Source organism: Lipomyces doorenjongii (assembly GCF_038497915.1).
Source record: "Lipomyces doorenjongii strain NRRL Y-27504 unplaced genomic scaffold V1508scaffold_27, whole genome shotgun sequence".
NCBI lineage: Eukaryota > Fungi > Ascomycota > Lipomycetes > Lipomycetales > Lipomycetaceae > Lipomyces > Lipomyces doorenjongii.
Window position 1 is genome coordinate 100,825 of NW_027118094.1, and position 23,735 is coordinate 124,559.

The window sequence follows — 23,735 nt, forward strand, 5'->3', positions numbered from 1 at the left end:
TTCCTTCGACAGATCCAAGCTTTCACCAGCGCCATTCACAACCTCAGCCCCCACCATCTGGCCCACGTCCGCCTCTAGCCTGTCTTCCTGCATTCTCGCGACAGCCCTTTTCAAATTTGCGGACCTTTTGCGCGGCATTCTGTTTGTTGGAGTCGTGTTCGCAACTACTCTATAGCATGGAAATATTTGGACCGGAAATTTTTGAGGTTGGGAGTTTGGAGTAGGGTTACCGTAGTCTCGCGAAAAGCTTGTCCCCTCCCAACGAGAAAGCGTTTCGCTGAAATATGCGGACTTCGTCTATATTTTTTTTCTCAACACTGCATTGTGAATCCCAAACTTGTCGACATGTCGACCACCTTCCAGTAGATCCACCGCCATCAAGCTGCAAGAGAAAATCGGGCCAACATGACTCCCGGCAAGAAACTATTGTTCTCACGCACCGGCAGACCACTCATCAACATAAAGACTGGGAGTCCACCTGCATCTGATGAGTCTTTCCTACGACGAAGAGCTACGTTAGCTGCTTCGTGCTATGAGTGGAGTCTTAGAATGGGGGAATATTCTCTCTTTGTTAAACTGTGAACCCTGATTACCAAATCATCTACTCCCAGTCTTCTCGCAAGGTGGAAGTAATCGCGGAACATCTTTCAAAATCGTCTAACGCTACATCTTCCATTTATTCACTTCGAGACAACGTCGCCCAATATGCGGTTTATCGGTACGCCGGCTCTAAGGATATCTACTATGATAACAATTTCATCTCTTGTATAAATTCGAAAAATATGGCGATTAGAGGTAGGGTTATCCCCCCTGGACTACATTTAGTCATCATCTATTTTCGAGGAAACACACGAGTGGCTACCATGTAGGCTCCTAATTGGTAATTCTGAAAGTGTGAACAACAATTCGCGATAACAACCGCATCTCCAAGTATCAGATACAGTAACATTCCAAGTCATTCCCAGAACATGAAGTATACAGCAGCAGTACCCGTATTTTATATTTCCCGGATTTTCGTTCCTTTGATTTTGTAATACTATAGAATGGATGTATTAATGTATATCTCCAGTGTATCCGAATGTCCCTTAACACCAATATTTGTACCCTCGATACACCAAATGTCGATGCCGCAGAGCTTCCCGTTCGGCATTCAAGTCTTCGATCAAAGTAGGAGTATCGACCTCGCGACGTCCGCTCACCAAATCCGCATCCGATGGCTTGACAAACTTTGTTTTTTGCCAAATCTTGTAAACTACAAAGCAAGCCAGTACGACAGGCGCTGCGAGAAACGACTGGAAAAAGGCTTCTGCAGTGGGCTGCTTCCCCCGCGGCCATACTGCGACCCAGAACTGTGTGGCCAGGATAACAACGTTGAGCATGAAACCGATTGCTGAACCGATGACGCCTGGTTGGGACTTGAACGCAAGCTCATCGAGAGAATGGCCCTGGATCTTCCACGCGCGGCGGAAGAGAATATGTGCGAGACAAACTGATGCCCAGGTGAAGATTGACGAGAGACCGGATATGGCGAGAAGCCAGTTGAAGACGTCAGCTTCCCTTGGAGACGCGGAGACAAATGCGATGAGGCCGAAGATGGAGGTCACAATGATACCGACGAGCGGGCGGCCGGATTTGTCGATGTAAGCTAGTTGCTTGGGGGCGAGACCCATGTCGCCTAATGAAGCCAGTGTGCGAGAACAGCCGTAGACGGAGGAATTACCAACTGACAGGACCGAGATCAAGATGACGACGTTGAACACGGACGGAAGTCCTGCTATGCCAGCATTCTGAATCGAGATGACAAATGGTGAGGCAGCGGCGTCGACGGGTGACTTGGCATCGAGCAGCTGCGGGCTGTTGTACGGCACAAGGAGACTGACAACAGAGAGCGCGATGATGTAGAACAGAGTGATACGCCAGAAGACCTGCTTGATAGCGGATGGCAAGGCCTTGCGCGGATTTTCAGTCTCAGCAGCAGCAAGTCCAACAAGTTCAGTACCAGAAAACGCAAATGCAGCAGTAACAAACACAGAACAGAGGCCCTTGAACCCGTGGTTGAAGGCGCCTGGATCGGCCCAGTACTTTCCACCGATGTAACCACGAACAGGACCACCACCACAGACAAGGACAATACCCAGAATAATGAACCCGATAACTGACACGATCTTTACAAGCGAAAATACAAACTCCGCTTCGCCGTAGCCTTTGACGCCAACGAAATTTATACCAACGATAAGCGTCCAAAAGATGGCGATCCAAACGGCGTTGTTGATATTCATTTGCCAGTAGTGCAGCGTGATGGACGCCGCGACAAGTTCAAGCGGGAAGACAACGAGCCACTGCATAGCATAATTCCATCCCATCGCGAATCCCCACGCGGGGTCGATGAACCGGGCTGAATATGTCGAGAACGATCCCGCAACAGGGAACAGAACCGCGAGTTCGCCAAGCGCGTGCACGACAGTGTACAGCATGATTCCGATCACCCCGAACGCGATCAAAAGAGATGCAGGCCCGCCATTGCTGAGAGCCTTGCCGGAATTGATAAATAGGCCCGTGCCGATCGACCCACCGATTGCAATCATCTGAAGATGCCGGCCCTTGAGGCAGCGCGACAGAGGTGACTGCGCCGTGCGTTTCGCGGCGGCTTTCATGTCGTAGCCGTCGCCGTATGTCGCAGACCGGGCATTAGCGAGATAGACCTCGTTTGGGCGGAAAGAGTCCACAAAGTGGGCCCATAGTGACGGCGCGCCTTCGTCGGACGAGGAAACGGTTATGTCGGTCGTCGCCGACTCGAGATTGAAAATTTTTTCGGAAGATGTAGAGTGCATCGCGAGCTATCGAATCTGTCGACGATAGGCTATGCGACAGGGAAAGGTAGTTTTATTTTCCAACAAACAAGGATATCGAAAATCCGACCATCAGATGAAAATAAAGGAAAGTCTGTTCGATAGATAAGCTCCGTAAACTATCGCACCTTTGATCTAACGGGAGGCGCAGTCACGAAAACCTAAGCAACCGAGGTCAATATCAATACGAACCTGAGTGGGAGCAGCGTTCGTTCCCAACTCTCTTGTGAAGCAGTTCAGCAAATTATCTCCCAAACAGTTAACACACAGATGATTCGACTACACTGCCTTTCACATATGCAACAAAAAAATCTGTAGTCCAGATATTGAAGTGTTGGATAAATCTTTGAGGGCGTAAATATGGGTTTCACGTGAAATTGATCAACTGTGGTTGACAATCAGCGTTGAGAACTCACGACAGCGAATGGACTGCCAGTCAGACAATGAATATGAGCCCTAACCTCCGACTGGCTGAACATGGTGAGTCTCGGTCTCTGAGGCCTACAGTTACTAACAGTAGTAAGACATGCGGAAGATGTGGCAGTCTCAATGACGTTGGCAGTAGTAAAAAGTACGCATGCAAACAATGTCAGTTTGAATGGATCGCGATCGCGATGTTAATGGTGCTAGAAATAATATTCCGGCGCGTTACCGTACAGCGTATACACAAGAATGATCATCCAACGAGATGCTCTCGTACAGCAAACCTGCACTGCAAGAGCCGCCACGCCTTTACTATAATAGTAGTAATGGATGTCGAGTGCAATGAGGCTCGTCTCTTTCTCGTTGCCCCGGGTTGCATGTCCTAGTCGGCTTCCAACAAAATATGCTTGCCTATTTTCGAGGAAAAACACGAGTGTACATTTGAATCGCCAATATGTATATAGTTTTGCATGAGAGTCGACAAAGGTACAGTAGCTCTCGATTAATACAGCATGAACGCCATACACGGCACCATGGACGCCATAATTAATCCGAGTAGTGAAGCCAGCAACTAATGTCCTCAGATCAAAGTCAAAAAAAATTTTCCATGTGATACACATAAGATTGAAAACATGTCGACGGCAAACTCGCGGACAAGGTTTTGTGGCTTCAGGGGCCGATATTGCTGCGGTTTGCGAAGGCGCCGACGACTACCCAACGCTATTTTTGCAAAATGGCTCTTGCTAAGCACTGAATAATGCAGTTGGCCATGCCACACTCTCACACTACACGGTCCAAGTCTCCATGACACGGCATAGTGTACCGACACACTGAGAATTTCCAAATCGGGATCCTCGGTTTCGCTCGTGAGTGCGATAGCCTCCTGTCTCCACTTGGCGCTCTGCAACTATCATGATATTCCATCGGGGGTTTCTCTACTGCGTCCCGGCACATTCCATACAATTTTGAACGGGCAGAATACACGCGTGCTTTGTTAACACCTGCCGCGATAACCAGTCGACTTCATTGCTGAGTGTTGGACTGTTCATTGTTTCCGTGACTGATATGTCATGGAATGCTAAGAAAGGGCGGTGAATAATCGGACCGGCGTAACGGAATTCTCGCAGTTCGGCAGGAAGACAGTAGTGCAGAATCAAATTAAATTCGTAATACATGGATTAGCTACAGGATTTAGAGCGCACGGTCAGCCAGCTACTTAGTGAGTCCTCGAAACAACACCGCGGCCTGCGCCAATCACTTCCCGAAGATCTTTAGTGTCTGGTACTTGTCGTTGCAGTGGAGTCGAAATTATTGCGCTGGTGGCTGCTGGTTACTTTTGTCATGCGTGCGGCACTGAATACTCGAGTCGACACACAGTCGACTCGTTCGTAAAATGTTGAGCAGGAGGGCAACTTTAAGGTGGGGTGGTTGGCCAGATAATTTTTTACTTTGGATGCTGGTCGGACGAACTATGTGTATCTTCATTCGTCAATGCAATGCTTACTATATGTATATACACTAAAATATGATGCGAGATGTGGTTTAATCGCTAGATCTCATCTGTGAGGCAAAAAATTAGTGGTCGAACTTCGAACTTCGACCTTCGACCTTCGGAAAATCCTCACTCCCGGTCGCTCCTAAAATATGCTTGCTTATTTTTCGGGAAACACACCAGCGTTCCTAGCACATCTCTCAAATGGCTGAATGAGCAGAGGGGCCCACGCGACCTACGTCGCGTCTCGTGCGGAGTAGACCGGACCGCTTCACAAAGTCCCATGAATCAGCACCTTTGCGAGCAAGATTGCGTCGACTTTGGAAACGCTAGTTCACTCCAATAGCGTGGACCGAAAGAAACGGACGATCACCACGTCAATTCTATTACATCTCTCCACTTTCCAGCGTTCTCAGGGTAAGCCCAAGGAAACTGCTTAGTATTGCATTCGGATATGAGACGCATGATCTCAGAGGCGTACTCACGGCGCTGTGTGGCGCTCGTGAGGTGGCGCCGGTGAATCACTATTTGCTACCTCTTACTACTTGTTTTCCCAGTCTTTTGCAAAGCTTCATTCTTTGATTAAGTCTGCGGCATAGTGTGCGCGGAGTGCCCTGTTCTGGACTTCTCGTTCGTGTGAAGTTGACGGTAGCTGGCCCGTGAGTGGGCAAAGGCAAATCTCGTCGTGGTTTCGACCAGTCCAAGGGACTAACTTTAGATAAGGTACATGTCTCAACGCCCGACTCATTCGACTCAAGCTGACCAAGTGCGACATTTGATTGCTGCAGTACGAGTTACTACTCACCAGCTACGACAGGGTAAATCGTAGCTGTTTAGAAAGTAACATCGAAATGATATTATCACACACATTGGGTTGCACGACTGCATATACGCCAACTTGCGCCTCGTTAGGCCATGTTCCATCTTGTCCATAAGCCGACATCCGAGATGAAGTTGTTCCGTGAAAGAATGAGGCGATGGCTGAGTGGCGTCAACTAGTATGGCGACTACAATAAGCCAGGTCTCTCTGCTGGGGCGGGTGTACGTGACAATGACCTCGTACTGTTACCCGGCCCACTCGTACCTGTCGACCGACATCCGGAATCGCTCGTGTCCGAGGAGAGCACTCTGGGCTTCACACTTCACACGGATGGATGGTCCACGCGCCTGATATACACGGCTCTAGTCATACCTGTCGCTAGTACTCTCTTGTCTAATCTACCGCTATATAACTCGGCTTTCCGCCTGGCGGATTGCCTCCTCTATTCCTGTCATCTGTTCACTCTGTCACCATTGTTTTCACTATGTCCGAGAAGAATTACAAAGAGGGCGACGATATTCCCGCCTACAAGACCGCCACAGTCGACTCCTCGTTCCAGTCCAAATACGCTGGTCAAGTCGCGGAAGTCCCCACCACCGCCTGGGGCCGGTTCGTCGACTCGTTCCGCCCGAATGATGTCTACCTCGCCAATTCTCGTGAGATAAATGTCGCGGGTTACGACATGGAGGCCGCCGCTAGGCGTACTGCCGAGTCTCCCCTCGCTCGCCGTCTCAAGGGCCGTCACTTGCAGATGATCGCTATTGGTGGTTCCATCGGTACTGGTCTGTTCGTCAACTCTGGGTATGTTTCGGATCGTCTCCGTCTACCTCTGGCTTTCTTTCTAACTCAATATAGAAAGGCGCTCAATAGTGGTGGTCCCGCAGCGCTCCTGATCGCCTTTGGCATCATTGGTCTCATGTTGTACACCGTTGTCCATGCCCTCGGCGAGCTCGCTGTCGTTTTCCCCGTCGCAGGATCGTTCTCGACATATTCTACCCGCTTCATTGACCCGGCCTGGGGCTTTGCCATGGGATGGAATTATGCTATGCAGTGGCTCGTTGTCTTCCCACTTGAACTCGTCGCTGCGTCCATCACGATCCAGTACTGGCACGTCAATGTCAACAATGCGGTCTGGGTCGCCATTTTCTGGACATTGATTGTGGTGATCAACTTCTTTGGTGCCAAGGGCTACGGTGAGGCCGAGTTCGTGTTCTCAATGATTAAGGTCATTGCAGTCGTTGGCTTCATCATTCTAGGCGTTGTCCTCGTTTGTGGTGGTGGCCCAGTTGGTGGGTACATTGGCGGCAAGTACTGGCACAACCCTGGCGCGTTCAGCTACGGCTTCAAGGGTGTCTGCTCCGTCTTCGTGACTGCGGCCTTTGCGTTTGCTGGCACAGAGCTCGTCGGTCTTGCCGCCGCTGAAACCGCCAACCCGCGCAAGTCGCTCCCATCGGCCGTTAAGCAAGTTTTCTGGCGCATCACCCTATTCTATATAGTTGCACTCACGCTTGTTGGCCTCCTTGTTCCTTACGACAATGAACACCTTCTCGGCGCGTCTTCAGTTGACGCCACCGCTTCGCCATTCGTCATCGCGATTACGAACGCCGGCATCTCTGGCCTGCCTTCTGTAATGAATGTCGTCATTATGATCGCCGTCCTGTCTGTTGGCAACTCTTCCATCTATGGCTGCTCCCGCACGCTTGCAAGTCTCGCCGAGATGAACCTAGCCCCCAAGTTCCTCGCGTACATTGACAAATCTGGTCGTCCGCTGGCCGCCGTAATCGTGACATCCCTCTTCGGCCTGCTTGCCTTTGTCGCCGCCTCTCCCAAAGAAGGCGACGTCTTCAACTGGCTCCTCGCCCTCTCCGGTCTGTCCTCAATCTTTACCTGGGGCTCTGTCTGTCTCGCACATATTCTCTTCCGGCGTGCATGGAAAGTCCAGGGCCACTCCCTCGATGAACTCGCTTTCAAGTCTCATTCGGGCGTAATTGGTTCCTATTTCGGTCTCATTTTGAACATCCTCGTTCTGATCGCGCAATTCTGGGTCGCAGTCTGGCCGATCGGTGGTACTCCCAACGCATCCGACTTCTTCCAAACTTACCTCGCCGCTCCCGTCGTCATCGCATTCTACATCTTTTACAAGATATGGAAGAGGACATCGTTTGTCCGTCCCTCTGAGGCGGACTTGGTGTCCGGCCGACGAGAAGTGGACACTCCTGCTTTGATCGAAGAGTTGAAGGCCGAAAGAGAGGCGTTGAAGCAACGGAATGTGTTTGTTCGTATTTACAAGTTCTGGTGTTAACGGGTTGTATATTGGGCATCGGACATTAGTTGTCTTGAATAAATAGTACTACTTACAGTATTTTGTTGTAAAGTTCGATTGTAACATATGAGGAAAATAGGTGTACTTGTTAAGAACAAATACATTAGACATCCATTCTTGTGCAAGACAGATCAAATTGCTGCACGACTTTCGAGCACAATCTCTCAGCAGGGGATCGGAGCTGCCCGCGCCGCACCACTGGTCTCTTTCGCAACCATCAAATTTCCAAATTTTCCTCAAGTAGGGAAGTTTGTTCGATTCATTGCTCGTTTTGGATTTCCCATTGTTGCTCTCTTGGCTCGGCGCACAGGCCATGTCTTGAACGATCAAAAAATAATGGAGAACGGGATGGGGACTGTGCGGTCGACAAGAGTCGAAAATGTCCGCGGAGATATTGCGAACAGCGATCTCGACCGTGCGCTGTGATAAATCGGTATCAGAAGCCAGGGATTGAGTACCCGCACTGGGCTCTCACTTCGTGATTTCCGTATAGGATGGAATTTAACGGCAAGTTTGTCATCTAAGTGAACCTAGACCGCGATTTATACTGTGTGTTCCTTCTCGTTGTTTGAGTTTTACATTTTGTCGGGCGGAGTTGTCGCACTCTTCGAGACATAAAGTAAAGTAATACTGCCAAAACTGCCTCGGCGCTTTTGGGGTTACTAATTCATCGTGATTTGGATTCGGACGAGTCGTGTGGCCCCCACCGTATCATCCACCAAATGACATGCGCGGGGTGTCATCGTATCAATGTGATTAAGCTTATCGATATCAGCGATTTTATAGTTGCGTCACACGTCGAACAACTAGCCAAGCAATTTGTCGGAAATCCGAACATTCTGTAGAGGGCGGCCGCGGCCCCCACCGACTTAGAAAGTCCTTGTTATTGTCATCTTATCATCACATCCTATCATCAATCGATATCTCCTTGTCATATTCCTTATTGGAAATCCAGTTACAAGGACGGAGTTCTTTCCAATTTCGCAATAGTTATGCGATATCCATGAGTATAAGTTCGGTTCCAATTTCTCATCCGCCGAGCATTCTCATTTCCCTGTTCCGAACTCGCACTCCTGACACTAGCCTCGGCTAACAACACACTACTTTACTCACTCAGATGTTTTCTGAATACAAGGAGTCTCTTGACGTTGGGTCCTGTTCGATTGAGACCGTTTCTCCGTGTGCTACAGGTTCTCCGGCTTCGGCATGGGGCAGGTTCGTCGACTCCTTCCGCCCGAACGAGGTCTATCTCGCCAGGTCCGACTGTATATCCAACACTGATGGCTACGACATGGAAGTCGCCGTCAAGCGCACGGCAAATTCGCCACTGGCACGCTGTCTCAAGAGCCGACATATCCAGATGATCGCAATCGGCGGCTCGATCGGCACTGGACTATTTGTCAACTCAGGCAAGGCACTCAATGACGGTGGGCCCGCCGCGCTCTTGATCGCCTTTGGCATCATCGGTCTCATGTTGTACACCGTCGTCCACGCCCTCGGCGAGCTCGCTGTCGTTTTCCCCGTCGCAGGATCGTTCTCGACATATTCTACCCGCTTCATTGACCCGGCCTGGGGGTTTGCCATGGGTTGGAACTACGCGTTGCAATGGCTCGTCTGTTTTCCACTTGAACTTGTGGCGGCGTCCATCACGCTGCAGTACTGGCACGTGAGAGTCAACAACGCTGTTTGGATCGCGGTCTTCTGGGTCGTAATAGTTGCTATAAATCTCTTTGGTGTCAAGGGCTACGGCGAAGCCGAGTTTATGTTTTCGCTTATCAAGGTCATTGCTGTTATTGGGTTTAGTATTCTCAGCATTGTGCTCGTTTGCGGCGGCGGTCCTGTGGGTGGTTATATAGGCGGCAAGTACTGGCACGATCCTGGAGCGTTCAACCATGGATTCAAGGGTCTCTGTTCTGTATTCGTCACTGCTGCTTTTGCGTTCTCTGGCACCGAACTCATTGGTCTTGCCGCGGCGGAGACAGTTAACCCACGCAAGACGCTTCCATCTGCTGTCAAACAAGTCTTCTGGCGAATCACTCTTTTCTACATTGTTTCTCTGACACTCGTCGGCCTTCTTGTTCCCTACAACAACCTGCAGCTACTAGGCGCAACGTCAGAAGTCGACGCCGCCGCCTCGCCATTCGTTATCGCGATCGAGAACGCTGGCATCTCTGGCCTCCCATCTGTCATGAACGTCGTAATACTGATCGCTGTGCTGTCAGTCGGAAATTCTGCTGTGTACGGCTGCTCCCGCACGCTGACCTCCCTCTCCGAAATGGGCTTCGCCCCCAAATTCCTCTCGTATATCGACAAAGGCGGTCGTCCACTTGTGGCCATAATCGTGACCTCTAGCTTCGGTCTGCTCGCATTTATCTCCTCCTCCCCCGCCGAAGGCGAGATCTTCAACTGGCTTCTCGCCTTATCCGGCCTCTCGTCCATATTCACATGGAGCTCTGTATGTCTTGCCCACATCCTCTTCCGCCGCGCGTGGAAAGTCCAGGGGCACACCCTCCACGAACTCGAGTTCAAGTCCCAACCAGGCGTAATTGGCTCCTACCTCGGCCTATTCCTCAACGTCCTAGTCCTAATCTCTCAATTTTGGATCGCAATCGCACCACATACTGGCTCGACCAATGTCAAGGATTTCTTTCAATCTTATCTCGCGGTGCCCGTGGTCCTCTGTTTTTTTGTCGTGCATAAAATTGTATGGAAGACAAAGTTTGTTAGACCTTCACTGGCGGATTTGGTTAGTGGACGACGCGAGGTGGATTGTGCTACCCTTATTGAAGAATTACAGGCAGAGCGCCTGGCATTGAAACAGTGTAGTGTCGCGTACAGAGTCTGTATGTTCTGGTGCTGATAGGAAACTGGGAGTGGGATAAAACGCGATCGGCAAGATATGGAATAGCCTTGCTGCAGAAAGACCGCGCGAATGCTAAAGTGGCGTTTGAGCAGGATGACTTGTTATTTATGACAATGTTTTCGCTATGAACGGTAGTTGACTATTGTGGATGAGGTTTAAAGTAGAAATATGGAGTATGTAATATTTTGTGACAATTGAATGAACGTGAGGGGATTACTTTGTGTCCTCATTCATCTGTATCTGACCTGCGGTTGGTTGATGATCGAAGCTTCAGACGGGATGCAGGTTTACCCACAGTATCCTTCGTCGTCTTTGTACTTCTACCACCGCATCGACAATGTCGGGCAAAGGAAATTTGTTCGGATCTGGCTTTATATACCATATGGGAGCGTTGATCGCAATTAGCTATCCAGATTTCTTCATGATTGTATTCTCGTATTCGCGGGCAAGTGTTGAACTGGCAGCATTGCCTATTACTGTATATCAACAAATACTCACGCTCCGTTGACACCACGATATGCCTGACACTAGTTGTGCTGTATTAGGTGTACATAGCTCTCGCAATCGGCGTATGATTCGTCAATGTTGCATTAGTGCAACACCAAATATTTCTAGTGCTATGCATATCAGCACTGAATATGATGACATCTAATCGCTGTTCTCTGATTGATATAGTCACATATCCTGTATGAGGTGAAAATCAAGAATAACCATTGTAATATATCGTTTTTTACAGGGACAATACAACCAGCCAGGTAATATGAATTATAAAGAATTGGTTTTAGCAGAGTATGGTCGGTTCCAGTAGAACCGTCTATGAGTATAAGTGTATGTAAAGTTTTGTTGCAGGCCGTTAGATGCTGTCACTCGCATGACGTCAACGTAAGGGTCCCGTGCCAGCCAGCATCCTAACTCCAAAACAATCCCACGCGTGTCTCCAACAACCGCATCATTCACTACAACAACACACCAGCAACCACAACTTGCCCATCGGGAGATGTTCACAACAACCCCGGTAGGCACTCGCAGAATTCGCACAAATCGGCGTCAGCCAGTAGTTCCACCTAACTTACCGTCCGCGCCACCGGGCCGTCGTCAAAGTCAGGTGGAGCGCACTACTGCTGCCGCAGCTGCTGCGGCATCGCTTTCTTCTTTCACAGAGCGCGGACGGCCTCTAGTATACGAAAAGGAAACAGAGGAAACAGACTTGTTGGAGAGTATTCCCGTTGCGCAAGAGAATGTAATGGCGTCGAGGGCGAGGGGGGTTCATCGCACGCCCGAGCCAGAACAAGATGTGCATGTGTATAGTACCCGATCGGCTACGCGGTCGACGAGAAAGACGAGACCGCTGAGTGAGCAGAATGAAAATGAAACGAATGAGCGGAAGAGGTCATTACGGAGCTCTAGTGTTGCTAGATCGATCGGTATGTTGAAGTTGGTTTCGAATCTGGTACGGTGTGCTAACGTGCAGTTATTAGCAGACGAATCGGATAAAGAGAGCCTTGTCGCGTCAAGTAACTCAAATGGAAGTAAATCAAGTTATTCTCGTCGATCACCGCGGCTTAGTTTAAGATATTCAGGTTCCGGTGACTCCACACCACAACCTTCACGGCAAGTTTCACCGGAGATGGACCCCAACTACAGTTTCCGTGAAGAAGAAGCTGCGTACGCACGGATCGGAATAAATGCTTCCATAGACAACACTCTCATAACTACACTAGACAGAGGCATCTCGCAGGTCAATGAAGAGGATCAGCAAAGTGATCAGGAGTTGCCCGAGACAGCCGGAGTCGGCGATCAGGTTCTTGTAATTGGATCTTTATTAAAGGTTCAATTATTTACATTGCTGATGTATGCAAGAAGCCTATTTGCTCCGGTGTTCTCAAAAAACTTCTTACTATTGTCGTTATTTATTGTACTCGCCGCAGTCGGTGCCAATTTAGTCGCCGTATCTTTCAATTCCGGAACAGTAGTGGACAAACTCCAGTCCATTTTCCCGTCTTACGACGTTCCTCTAGGAGCACCAGAAACAAACGAAGAGGTTATTATTCGATTGTTAGATCTGGAAACAAAGCTTGCAACGATTTCTTCTGCATCGCAGACTTTCAAGAACGACTATGTCCAGTATATTAAGGCCCAAGAGGCTAAATTCAACGGCATACAGGATGCAGTCAAGTCCTCGTTGTTGCAGCAAGTCGCCTCGACGGATGAGTTTAAACATTTTAAATCTGAGTCCTCAAGGTCCGCTGCCGCGGCGCAGGAGTCCTACTCAGCGCTGAGTGCGGCATTTAGAAATTTTCAATCGCGGCATGAAGATGCTGAAGAAGCAGTAGGCAAATTAACGGAGAGTGTATATGCTATCGAAAGCGACGTCAATAGTCGGTTGCTGAGTCTTGACGCACAGGTCGTGAATATATTTACGTTGCTGAAAGAGAGTAGTACAGTCGTCGCATCAGTTAAAGAGCAGCTCAAGTCACTGGAAGGCAAGGTGGAATCCCACGACTCAAGGATCCAGTCCGTGAGTTCGAGCTTGATGGACCTTGAATCTCGAGTCGACAATACGCTCTCTAGGATTGCATCCATAGTGCAGGAATCGGCGATAAATGCTGTTGACAAAATCTTGCCGGAACGGCTACCAGTGAGGTTCGAGGATGACGGATCAGTGTACATTACACCGGAATTTTGGAAGTATTTGCAAGCTGCATTTCCTACCAAAACGGAAATGGAGGAATCCAAGTCGCAACTCGCGAAAATTCGCAACTTCTTTTCGAAGACGGAGAAGAAAGAGGAGAACAGCATGTCGTGGGACCAATTTCTGATTAGGAACGAGGAGACGTTGAATCGTTTCGTCGACTCCCATATTCAGGGTTATTACGACAACCTTGACGACAGGGATACGTTTGTGTCCAAAGAGTTTTTCTTGGACCTCCTCCGAAGAGAGATGGACGGCGTCAAAAGTGAGTTTGTTCACAAGCTTCGCAATTCTGAAGGCGAACTTGAAAGACTGGTTAAGGACTCAATTGCGAAGGCATCATTTGCAGGTAGTGTCAGTGGTAGCACCGGATCTTCGTTGAATTTAACTCAGTCCGCGATTGATACGCTTATCGACGAGGCGCTGATGCGATTCCAGGACGGACTGGCTCGCAAGCACGACTTCGCTGACTTCAAATCCGGCGCACGTTCAAATCCGTTCACAACATCTGCAAATTTTGATCCATATGGCGGTGGATCTGGATCATGGAACGCGCTGTCCTCGTTCTTGTCAAAAGATATTCCAACCCCATCGGAAGCGCTCGATCCGGAGATCGCGTTAGGGCGTTGCTGGGCATTTCCTGGACAAGAGGGCACTCTGGGAATTCGTCTATCTGAGTGGATCTACGCCGACGAAATCGCTATTAATCATATACCAAAGAGCTTGGCAAGGGATGTGCGGAGTGCTCCCAAGGAGTTCGAATTTTGGGTGGAAGTGAGCAATGACAAGGAGCGGTCGGAAATGTGTGATGCGATGGATGGAGTTTATTCTAACCGACTGATTGACGTGAAAGAAGGCGGTGATCGCATTGAGATAAAGGCATCAAAGGGGCCAGAAGCCGACATCGGCGCGAATCGAAAGTCGTGCATGGCCATGGATAAGTATATTATGGTCGGGAGGTTTACTTATGATATCCACGGACCGTTCCACCTGCAGTCGTTCAGATTTGCACGCCCAGTCGCTCGAGTTCTTAAAAGAGTCGCGATAAATAACGTGTTCTTCAGGTTCACACAAAATTGGGGTTCAGAGGCGTATACTTGTATTTACAAGACTCTTGTCTACGGTCAACCTGTTGATGGGGTTTATCGCATTGAAGTCGACGATGGCTTGACAGGTACTAATCCCGGGTTGTGGGATGATGATCGAGGGCTTGGTGAAGATATTCCTATATGATGCGGTACAGATTTGATGTCGATTAATAGAATGTACGATAGAATTTGTAGCATATGACTGGCAATAAGCAGTAACAGGTTGTTTTTTGTCATCGGGTTAAATTGCAGGTTGTTTTGACCACTACCGTGTTGGAAATGTACAGTTAGACTAAACAAAAGATTAATGCTGTCCAAAGCAATTTAGTCTAATTCGCAATTAAGAAGTAATGAGAGATACCATTCGTGCATTGTATACTACACGCAACCCAGCAAATCCTAATTCGGTCTACATCTTCTGTGTGCCATACCCATGAATATGCTCAGCAAATCGCCAACTCATATCCTTACATCTAACGTTCTGTTCAATGGTAACCTCGCCATCCGTTGTAACGGTGGCAACACTATACTTGTCCAAACTTCGCGCATCTCTATAGAACAGAACTTTCATGCACTCATCAATAGCAGCCCGAGCCTGCTCTTCAGTAATATTCTTCTCGTCGCCATCATCCGAAGCGATCTTTCTAAGCAATGGAACGGCAAGGTAGGCTCCGAAACCGGTCGCGATAGAGGGAGAGGTGTACGTGACACCCAGCAGATCAACGTAGGCAAGGAATGGCGATCCATCGTCTTTTTTACCCGCAACAAGAATCGCGTTCCAAAGGGGATCGACCTTGCTGCGACGATTGTACATCACTCGAGAGAGATATTCGTAAATATGTGGTGCTCGGAGATTATGCCCGTCTTGCTCGTAGTTGTCCTCAATTCTGTGTGAAATGTTAGCGACACCATACGAATGAAATAGATTTGTTACTCACATTAACCGTTCGAGGAGAAGTTCAATGTATTGCATATCTGACACGTCGCCGCTGATTCCAACAACAGTCTCCTTGCCGACCTTGATAAGTCGCTCCTGATCAGTGAACCGCGCCAGTGATCCATACGATGCTATTTACAAATCAGTACCATGCTCATCACATCCGCACACGATTCACATTCAGTAATATCGCCAACACTCACCTAAGTTATCAGCAGCGAGCATGACACCCTTATTATATTTGAGGGCGATAACACTGGTACCAGTGATAGATGGCTGTTGCGTGTGAGTCGCTGGACCGGCGTTGTGGATTGCCGAATTGTACACGCCGTATATTTCCGACCGAGGTCGACCCCAGTTCTCTGGCATATGATCCATCGCAAATTATAAGATTTAAATGAAATTATGAGTGAAGATGGCGGATTGCGTTGAAGTGAGATCCTGGGCAGCGAGAGCCAGCAGAGCGCGCGCTGACATATAGTGTACTACCCTAACCGCGGTCATCATACTGACGTGAGAATCAGTTTGCAATATGCTAGAAACTGGCCTCGTCGAAAACAACGAATACATTTCCGAGATTGTACTTATCCTTAGTCGCTCTTAGATTTCATATCACCGAGGATAATTTATTTAGTCATAGGTTCTATGTATGCCACAGTACTCGTTTACAAACGCTAGTAAATTCTCAATTAAATATGTTGATGAGTTTAATACATTCGTAGTTGGCACGCGCAATGTCCTAATTATGTCTCCTAGCCTTCCGCATTCTCCACCGCCTTCTCTTCGGTATTCTCGTCAGTCTTCTCCTCCTCCGCTGGCATTTCAGTGGGTGTGTCATTCTTCTCGTCTCTCTTCTTGATCTTTTTGACTACTTTTGCCTTCTTTTTCTTTTTCTTGACGACGATATGAGTCGCCCTGACTTCCTCTTCAGCAGCCTTAGCCGCCTTCTTCCGCGCTTCCAAAATTTCGGCCTTGAATTTCTCGACCTCCTGTCTATCAGCCTCATCTTCATCGGGGCTATCCAAATCATAGTTCTCCAATCCACGAGCATCGACACGTAAAATGCTTTTCTTGTGAGATGTAGCACGAGCCGAACTTCTTCGCTGTGCGGCTTCATCCGGATGAACACCAGTTGCAGCATTTTCGTCGCCAAACGTCTCCTCCGTCGCAATCTCAACATGTGCAGGCTGAGTACGATGTCGCCTAGACTTCTTCTTCGTCAGTGGCGCAGCGATAGATGCGATCTCAAGCTTCATGATCGGAATAGAATCGATGTCAAGCTTCTCATTCTTCATGGGGTCATCAGGACCAGACAGCTCGGATGACGACGAATCCTGTCTCTGCTTGCGAGATTTCGAAGCAACTTTGTCAGACTCCAAAATGTAAAATGGATCTTCGGCTTGACGCCGTCGTCGCTCCTGTCGACGCCGCTCCATTTCTTCCTCGTCTTCCGACTCTGATGAGGCACCGTCTCGAGTTGACTTTGATTTCTTACTTTTGGCGTTAACAGTAGTACTCGCTGCGGCGGAATTAATATTCTTGCCAGAATTCAACTGTTGCTGCTTCATAATCTGCTCTCTTAATAACGCTTCCTCCTCGTTTTCGGACTCCGAATACACGACCGGCGCATTAAACTCCTCATCCAGATCAAGCCCTTCTGGAATTGGAATCCGCTTTTGCGCCTTAGCCGAGACGGGATTGAGTTCCCATAGATTGAACATTGAGGGCATTGCCTGGGAAATCAAGGCTGGTGGCGTCAAATCCGAATTATCGTCTGGTCGCTCCTTGATAGCCAATGCAATCAATCTGAACAGCTCCAAAAACTCAACGGAGCGTTCCTGCACTTCAATGTCCATAGAGGTGGAGTATTTCTCAAGATATGCCACGATATTCTCAGTCAATTGAAGTATCTCTTGTGCGCGCGAGTGGGTCCATGGAATACGATCTGTTCCGGCGTATTGGCTGTAGATCTTCGGAATTGCTTGAATATACACAGCTTCCGTATCATCGGATAGGGTTTGTGGCTCAATATGAATCATTGCGTTAAGAATAATTTCTGGGTTGTCCAGGTAAATCGCATATTCGCCAGCAATCCATCCGGCGTATTTAAGAACTCCGGGGTTCTTAATCATGACATCCTTGTCCGTTACCATTCGCGCCGAAGCGCCCACGGCGTAATCGCGAACCGAACGAACTCGAACAGCGACATTTTGAAGCTCCACGCCGATCTCCGCTCCAATATCTTTTACACCTTCTGTGATCTTGACAAGATCAACAAGAACAGCCACGTACCATTCGAAATTTGTTACATTCGAGTATGTATTGTTGGAACACATGTCTAGAATGCGACGAACGACTTCAACTCGGTAATGTTCGGGCAATACTTGGTCTCGAGACTGCGGAATTAACTGTAACATCAACCTCTTAACAACGTCGAACAGTGTGTCCGTATTGACGAGGTATACCACAAGCTCGACGGCTCGCTCACGAATAGACAAATCTGGATCATCCATGCAGTCCATGATAACATCAGCGTTCTGAGCGACGAGAAGTGGGTGCGTAAGAACGATCTTGTTATATGCCAATAAACCGACGAATTTGAGATTCTGATCCGTCTCTTCAAAAAATATACGAAGTTTGCCGACGCACATTGTAGCAAGCTGTTCGTCTTCTTTGCTGAGCATACCACCAGACACGATGCAATTGATACATTCATATAAAAGAGACATAGCAGTGGTTGTCTGTATGATGTTTGTAATTGGCGGGATGAGCTTTGCTTTTAGTCGTGGTTCAATTGGAGCCAGAGATGCAAACTATCACGGTAAGATCAGCAATCCATACCTTCCTACATCAATTTTATCGTGCTTACAAGTTTGATAATCTTGATCAGCATCCAATTGTTTGAGGATGTGGTAAGAATGTTGAATAATTGAGGTGCAAGTGGAAGATAGTTCTTGGGATGCTTCTTTGCAAGCTCACAGATGACATTAACAGTGGCTGAAACGACCGATATCTCGGGATCTTCAAGTTTCTCACGTAGTCTTGGAAATGACGTTCGCAATGCCTCGGGGAATTGCAGAAAGATCTTGTACATAACCAAGACTGCTTTCTTCCGCACGTATGGCTTTGAGTGATTCATCATCTTTATAAGATCTTCGGCCAGGTCGCGTGCTAAACTCGGTGAGACAATGTTTGAGAGTCCACTAATGGCCATGGCAACATCAAGATGATTAGAGGACGCCAGATCCTGCATCCAAAAGTCAATAATTCCTCTCATTAAACTGAACTCCATATTCTCACCTTCTTCAACATATTCGTAGCAAGCATCAACACATCCGTATCCACTCCAAAACTCTGCATGGCAGCCAGATAGCCAATTCTCTTCTGTACGAACTTTGGCGACGACATAACCTCAAGTACATTAAATGATGCCCAAGTCATATCGTGTCCAAACATCTGTAGGTATGCCAGTTTCAACACCGCCATCGTCTTGACATCCATGTCCTGTGAGAGCACCTCTTGCCGACATTCTGATATCGCACTTCGGACATATTTGTCCGTCGCCTCCTCATCCTTGCAGCCACGAATGCCGCGTATTAAGTCGTGCAGCGACTTCTTAAACCTATACCCCATTAGCATCCGTACATCCCCGTCAGCAGTAGTATATTCATAGAGCAGTTCTCCATTGAGCAAACCAATGAAAGTAATTGGCCCAGCTAACACAAATACTTACAATGGCGTCTTCTTTACTCGCGTTGACATGATTCCTAATGATTTCTAAATGCGTGTGCCCAAAATGCCATGGACTATTGCCGATACCAACTGCAACTATAACAATGCAACAACTATATACCAAACTAAACAATAAACAAATGTCGTCAAAAGGGTACCAACTGACGCAGTAACAACCCACCGAGTGTTCGAGGAAGATAAGCTGTGCGTCTCACTGAAGCTCGGACAGGAACGTCTCGTGCAGCGGCCGGAAGCATTCTAAAGTTTGCTACGGTTAGGCGTAGATACCCAACTATCTCGACGCTTGCGCTATCAACCGCACCACAAATCGACGTCTACGATTGTAATCACGCCAACAATAATCACATAGTGCGCACCACTAGATTAGCTTTAGGCTTAAAGATCATATCGTTCAGGACCGCCGTCTTTCCTACATAATAATAATGTTGAGTTATACAAACTCCTATATTGGTTACCTGCAATAATACTGAAGATATCTTTTAGTAACTTGCGCCTGAAAGAATCGTCGATGAGACAGGAGGAATTACATCTGTGCCACGTGTTCGCATTATTTGCAAAGCTTCAATGCCTTATGCGTATATTAATTGGTTTTGGAAGTAAGGTAATAGGTATATAGGTATCCTATTACAGATGAGTGTTTGCACGAAACCATATCCAGGAGCTGTGATTCTGAGGTACACATGTCTGTCACGCCTCAGTTACTACAGATGTTCCAGACCGGCATATGGCTCTGCCTATGCAGCTCGCAATTTCTTGACATTGAACGACACATGTTGGCACGAGCAGTTGGCGGCTCTAAGGGACAAGGCGTCCAGTACTGCACGACGTATGTAATATCCCATCCTCACTCATGAGATGGGCCACATACGTTGCATGGACCTGTAAGTGTATGTTTGTACAGATTAGTGCCTCTTTTTGGAAATGTCTCACTGGAGATCTGTCGTAGTCGAACGTCAATATGAATACTACACAGACGACGCAACGCAACAGTGAGAGTAAATTCCTCAGGGCATGCGTCCAAGTCCATTCTAGAGAGACACTCGAAGGCCCATGGAGAATGTGGCAGTTGTAATTGGCCAGCAGGTGTTTGTAGTTAGGATGCGAGCAGGCATTTATTGCTGCACCATTAGACTGTGAATTCTTAGGTCTCAATTTGCGATTGGACATTGACTTTGCACAAAATGACATTGGACTTCCACAGTTGCAAACTCCGCATAACATGTTTAGCTGTGCAATGTAACGAAATTAATACAACATTTTAAGTAACGCAGACAACGCTTAACTGAAACACGCTTAAACAAATCAATGAAACATAAATTGCTGCTAATAATAAAAATATAGAATGGAACACTATAGAACGTAACAATAATGACTGTAACTATATAAAACCGGACCAATTAGTGGTATTTTATGCTTTATGAACGCTTACGGAGGTTTGTGCTCAACCATTCCAAACCTAATTACAGTTAAACTAAAATGTACCAAATGCTATCGATAAACCTACCTTCGTATAAACCATCACCGCTGGTAGCACAAGTCGCCTGGATATACCACGCTCGTTGTCTAAGAGAGTGGAGGCCAAGCTTCTCTGTGATCTCTGCAGCATTCATGGCATTCGGCAGATCCTGCTTGTTGGCAAAGACCAAAAGAAGAGCATCTCGGAGCTCATCCTCGTTAAGCATTCTCTGGAGCTCCTCACGGGCCTCAGACATTCGTTCTCTATCGTTACTGTCGACAACGAAAATGATACCCTGAGTGTTCTGGAAGTAATGGCGCCAGAGAGGACGAATTTTGTCCTGTCCACCGACGTCCCAAACTGTGAATGAAATGTTCTTGTACTCAACGGTCTCGACGTTGAAACCGATTGTGGGAATAGTGGTGACAATTTCACCTAGCTTCAATTTGTACAGAATAGTGCTGCATCAATCGTTAAAATCCCCCACTGAATATGTAATAAAGCAATTATACACTCACGTTTTGCCTTAGTGATAAACAGCGCAAAGAGCGCATTACACGTCAGCATCCACGGCAACAGTAAGAAACCTTACCGCCCCAAATGACCACCGTAATTCATCACCAATCACACCGCAATTCATCTTATATGATCAACTGTGTAGAGAAATACTTAAATATTTGCGATAAGACAGTATGATGTGGTGATGAATGCGAATGTCAACCTGTATAAGCCGGGCGTGCAGCCTCGTGCCTCGGGGGGATTAATCGGAAAACAACTCACCAGCAGCATCAAGACCGACCATCAATATCCTCATCTCCTAAAACGACAAGTGATGTGAGCAATTGAATGTGGACGGTTATATAATGGATCGATGCACGTACCTTTCGGCCAAAAAGACCCTGGAGAAGCTTAGAAATAGACAAACCCATGCTGCAATCTATAAATTGGTCGTACGCGGCACGTCGTGTTCGACGCCAGCGTACCACAATGTTAGCAATCGAGCAATCGAAGCAAATGAAGACAAACGCAATTCAAAACGGATAGATGAAGACTAGGGGAGGTTGATGGACTCGAGGGTGGATGGATGGTTGCAGAAAAGTAAACAGCTGGCAGATAGCAGCAGTCACTAAATATGGCATCGCCATCACCGCCACGGTCAGACTAATAACAAAAACAGAAAGTACGTACAATTGGCCTGAGTCGCTAGATAGAAACGAAAGATAGGATTCGGGGCCGAATGAGGGCAGCGTGTACCGACTAGGAAGGTGATTGAATTGGGGGAGCGCTGTAGAAGAAAAAGACGACGGTGGCAGCAGCGGGTATTACCAACAGGAAGGGGGCGCGTGGACGGCGGTTGCTCAAACCTGCCTCCCTTGAATCCGGTGTCTACCACCAGCATTTTAATGCGACTGTCAGTGCGAACGTCGTCTAACTGTAGACACCCATCGCCCAGCGATACTATTTGTCGTCAATCGTGATCACAAACTCACAGATTGTGTTTGGTAGCCGCTCGGATCACAGGCTACCTTATAGGAAAAAATAATCTCGAATCCAGTGGTAAACTTTTTCGTGGTTTTTCGTTTCTGCGCATCTATGATCACTTCTCCATCAAGAAAAGCGGACTCGTAGGTGCTTGTTGATTAAAAGGTAAGCATTTATTTAACGCATAATATATCGCGCTATGCCTGGAATGGATGTATGATGAGACTTTTCATTCGCCTGAGGAAATAACTTCAATGAGATAGGCAAATATCCTCTAAGAAGCTCTGAACTATCCTTGTGTAAAATAGACACACATTGAGCGTGACATGGTATTTATTAAGTTGTTGCTAATGGTTTTGCAGGCCCTCGATTTACGAAGACCAGCTTCGGTATCAGCAGAAGAAAACACAATAGGTAAGCAATTGCGACGTTCAGGACACTGCGCCTACGCACATATGATTAAAACCAACTTATAATCTGTCAATCCCCTGAAGGGTGTGGTTTGGCTTCGGCTAAAACTGCATGCATGTTGTAACTGTCTACTATGATTTATTATCATTCGCAGCACAATTGGATACGCTCTGTAGCAGCAGGATACTAACTATTGATTAGATGGTGGAAGATGATGCAGCTGATTTGATATGCATTAGCGTTATAGATGGAGAGTACTTCGTTTTTGATATTGACGCCGTGAAGCGGGTTCGCAATGACCATCACGTCGCAGGTATTTTGGTCGGCACGTTACCTCAAGTGCCGCAGCAAAGCGTATTTCTTGGTCTTCCAGTGCAGCTGATGCCCGAAGAAGTTGCTCTGCTTGTGCAACAGGGCGTGGCTCGCATCATCGACGAAGCATTAAGTCATAGAACTATTCTTGCGGTTGACGAGAATAATATCGACGAAGCCGTTGCTAAACTGAAGATTAATGAGCTCGAGTCTACGGAGTCTGAGTCACAGGGGGCGCTAGCATCATACATTACGCCGACGGTATCAATTACGGACAAATATGCGCTACCAGAGTCATCGGTCAGTGCAATCTATGATACACCTAGGTTTCATGTATACAAGTATCTCCACCAGAAAGGGTACTTTATTTCTCCAGGCTTAAGGTTTGGATCGCAGTTCCTTGCGTATCCTGGTGATCCTTTGCGCTACCATTCTCATTATCTGGTCCGTGGTGTCGGATACGACGAGGAGTTTTCACTCCTCGAATTAGTTGGGTCCGGCCGATTAGGCACAGGGGTGAAAAAGGCATGGATGGTTGGCGGTCGTTTGCCTCCTGATTGTCAGGATAAATCTGCCGTTCTCAGACCATCGCAGACAAATGATGGCGAAGGTAGCGAAACGGACGATGATTTCGTTAGTTTTTGTATTGAATGGGCGGGGTTTGGTTAGCTTCTGCGCGTTCATATTGGCTCCTCGTAACCCTGAGACTCGGTTTGATATTTTGTCTCCGTTTATGATGTGTAGTGTCAGGACGAATATGTGGGACTTTTGTAATGTGAGCAATTTTTGGCCAATTCGCTCGTTACCAGGTATGTAAATATCGCAGTACGTCAG

The 23,735-nt window shown here is 47.7% G+C and overlaps 8 protein-coding genes across 8 annotated transcripts; 4 read left to right on the top strand and 4 right to left on the bottom strand.

Moving 5' to 3' along the window:
• Positions 1-786: 786 nt before the first annotated feature.
• V1508DRAFT_137629 (amino acid permease-domain-containing protein) lies at positions 787-3,153 on the bottom strand. Its single transcript, XM_066935991.1, has one exon. The coding sequence runs from the start codon at positions 2,829-2,831 to the stop codon at positions 1,086-1,088; it is 1,746 nt and encodes a 581-aa protein (XP_066795583.1). The 5' UTR covers positions 2,832-3,153; the 3' UTR covers positions 787-1,085.
• A 2,830-nt stretch (positions 3,154-5,983) lies between these two features.
• On the top strand, positions 5,984-8,035 carry V1508DRAFT_386896 (amino acid permease-domain-containing protein). The gene is made up of 2 exons (XM_066937828.1): positions 5,984-6,385; positions 6,440-8,035. The coding sequence occupies exons 1-2, from the start codon at positions 6,069-6,071 to the stop codon at positions 7,884-7,886; spliced, it is 1,764 nt and encodes a 587-aa protein (XP_066795584.1). The 5' UTR covers positions 5,984-6,068; the 3' UTR covers positions 7,887-8,035.
• A 588-nt stretch (positions 8,036-8,623) lies between these two features.
• Positions 8,624-10,868, top strand: V1508DRAFT_137635 (amino acid permease-domain-containing protein). Its single transcript, XM_066935992.1, has one exon. It carries the CDS (start codon positions 9,025-9,027, stop codon positions 10,765-10,767), a length of 1,743 nt encoding a protein of 580 aa, XP_066795585.1. The 5' UTR covers positions 8,624-9,024; the 3' UTR covers positions 10,768-10,868.
• An 861-nt stretch (positions 10,869-11,729) lies between these two features.
• V1508DRAFT_455990 (uncharacterized protein) lies at positions 11,730-14,909 on the top strand. The gene is made up of 2 exons (XM_066942637.1): positions 11,730-12,194; positions 12,249-14,909. Exons 1-2 carry the CDS (start codon positions 11,768-11,770, stop codon positions 14,693-14,695), a joined length of 2,874 nt encoding a protein of 957 aa, XP_066795586.1. The 5' UTR covers positions 11,730-11,767; the 3' UTR covers positions 14,696-14,909.
• V1508DRAFT_418149 (nucleophile aminohydrolase) lies at positions 14,696-15,926 on the bottom strand. Its single transcript, XM_066940426.1, has 4 exons — positions 15,691-15,926; positions 15,489-15,618; positions 14,912-15,437; positions 14,696-14,842 (listed from the first exon to the last, which is right to left on the bottom strand). The coding sequence occupies exons 1-3, from the start codon at positions 15,863-15,865 to the stop codon at positions 14,960-14,962; spliced, it is 783 nt and encodes a 260-aa protein (XP_066795587.1). The 5' UTR covers positions 15,866-15,926; the 3' UTR covers positions 14,696-14,842; positions 14,912-14,959.
• Positions 15,927-16,092: 166 nt separating this feature from the next.
• V1508DRAFT_418153 (adaptin N terminal region-domain-containing protein) lies at positions 16,093-19,434 on the bottom strand. The gene is made up of 4 exons (XM_066940427.1): positions 19,221-19,434; positions 18,788-19,109; positions 18,357-18,734; positions 16,093-18,300 (listed from the first exon to the last, which is right to left on the bottom strand). Exons 1-4 carry the CDS (start codon positions 19,247-19,249, stop codon positions 16,240-16,242), a joined length of 2,790 nt encoding a protein of 929 aa, XP_066795588.1. The 5' UTR covers positions 19,250-19,434; the 3' UTR covers positions 16,093-16,239.
• A 950-nt stretch (positions 19,435-20,384) lies between these two features.
• On the bottom strand, positions 20,385-22,076 carry V1508DRAFT_418161 (ADP-ribosylation factor family-domain-containing protein). Its single transcript, XM_066940428.1, has 6 exons — positions 21,885-22,076; positions 21,578-21,633; positions 21,477-21,513; positions 21,215-21,221; positions 20,745-21,157; positions 20,385-20,696 (listed from the first exon to the last, which is right to left on the bottom strand). The coding sequence occupies exons 2-6, from the start codon at positions 21,623-21,625 to the stop codon at positions 20,656-20,658; spliced, it is 546 nt and encodes a 181-aa protein (XP_066795589.1). The 5' UTR covers positions 21,626-21,633; positions 21,885-22,076; the 3' UTR covers positions 20,385-20,655.
• Positions 22,077-22,790: 714 nt separating this feature from the next.
• Positions 22,791-23,570, top strand: V1508DRAFT_404524 (uncharacterized protein; the record flags this gene model as incomplete). The annotated part of the gene is made up of 1 exon (XM_066938634.1): positions 22,791-23,570. One exon carries the CDS (start codon positions 22,791-22,793, stop codon positions 23,568-23,570), a length of 780 nt encoding a protein of 259 aa, XP_066795590.1.
• Between the last annotated feature and the right edge of the window lie 165 nt (positions 23,571-23,735).

Coding starts and splice junctions, on each gene's coding strand:
- V1508DRAFT_418153 (XM_066940427.1), bottom strand. CDS start 19,249: ATGTCAACGCGAGTAAAGAAGACGCCATT. Junction 19,110..19,220: donor CGAGTAAAGAAGACGCCATT/GTAAGTATTTGT, acceptor AATGGGGTATAG/GTTTAAGAAGTCGCTGCACG. Junction 18,735..18,787: donor CTACGAATATGTTGAAGAAG/GTGAGAATATGG, acceptor TTTTGGATGCAG/GATCTGGCGTCCTCTAATCA.
- V1508DRAFT_418161 (XM_066940428.1), bottom strand. CDS start 21,625: ATGGGTTTGTCTATTTCTAAGCTTCTCCAGGGTCTTTTTGGCCGAAAG. Junction 21,514..21,577: donor AGGGTCTTTTTGGCCGAAAG/GTACGTGCATCG, acceptor TTGTCGTTTTAG/GAGATGAGGATATTGATGGT. Junction 20,697..20,744: donor CGGTGATGGTTTATACGAAG/GTAGGTTTATCG, acceptor AACTGTAATTAG/GTTTGGAATGGTTGAGCACA.
- V1508DRAFT_137629 (XM_066935991.1), bottom strand. CDS start 2,831: ATGCACTCTACATCTTCCGAAAAAATTTTCAATCTCGAGTCGGCGACG.
- V1508DRAFT_386896 (XM_066937828.1), top strand. CDS start 6,069: ATGTCCGAGAAGAATTACAAAGAGGGCGACGATATTCCCGCCTACAAG. Junction 6,386..6,439: donor GGTCTGTTCGTCAACTCTGG/GTATGTTTCGGA, acceptor AACTCAATATAG/AAAGGCGCTCAATAGTGGTG.
- V1508DRAFT_418149 (XM_066940426.1), bottom strand. CDS start 15,865: ATGGATCATATGCCAGAGAACTGGGGTCGACCTCGGTCGGAAATATAC. Junction 15,619..15,690: donor GCTCGCTGCTGATAACTTAG/GTGAGTGTTGGC, acceptor ATTTGTAAATAG/CATCGTATGGATCACTGGCG. Junction 15,438..15,488: donor CTTCTCCTCGAACGGTTAAT/GTGAGTAACAAA, acceptor CATTTCACACAG/AATTGAGGACAACTACGAGC.
- V1508DRAFT_455990 (XM_066942637.1), top strand. CDS start 11,768: ATGTTCACAACAACCCCGGTAGGCACTCGCAGAATTCGCACAAATCGG. Junction 12,195..12,248: donor TAGTGTTGCTAGATCGATCG/GTATGTTGAAGT, acceptor TGCAGTTATTAG/CAGACGAATCGGATAAAGAG.
- V1508DRAFT_137635 (XM_066935992.1), top strand. CDS start 9,025: ATGTTTTCTGAATACAAGGAGTCTCTTGACGTTGGGTCCTGTTCGATT.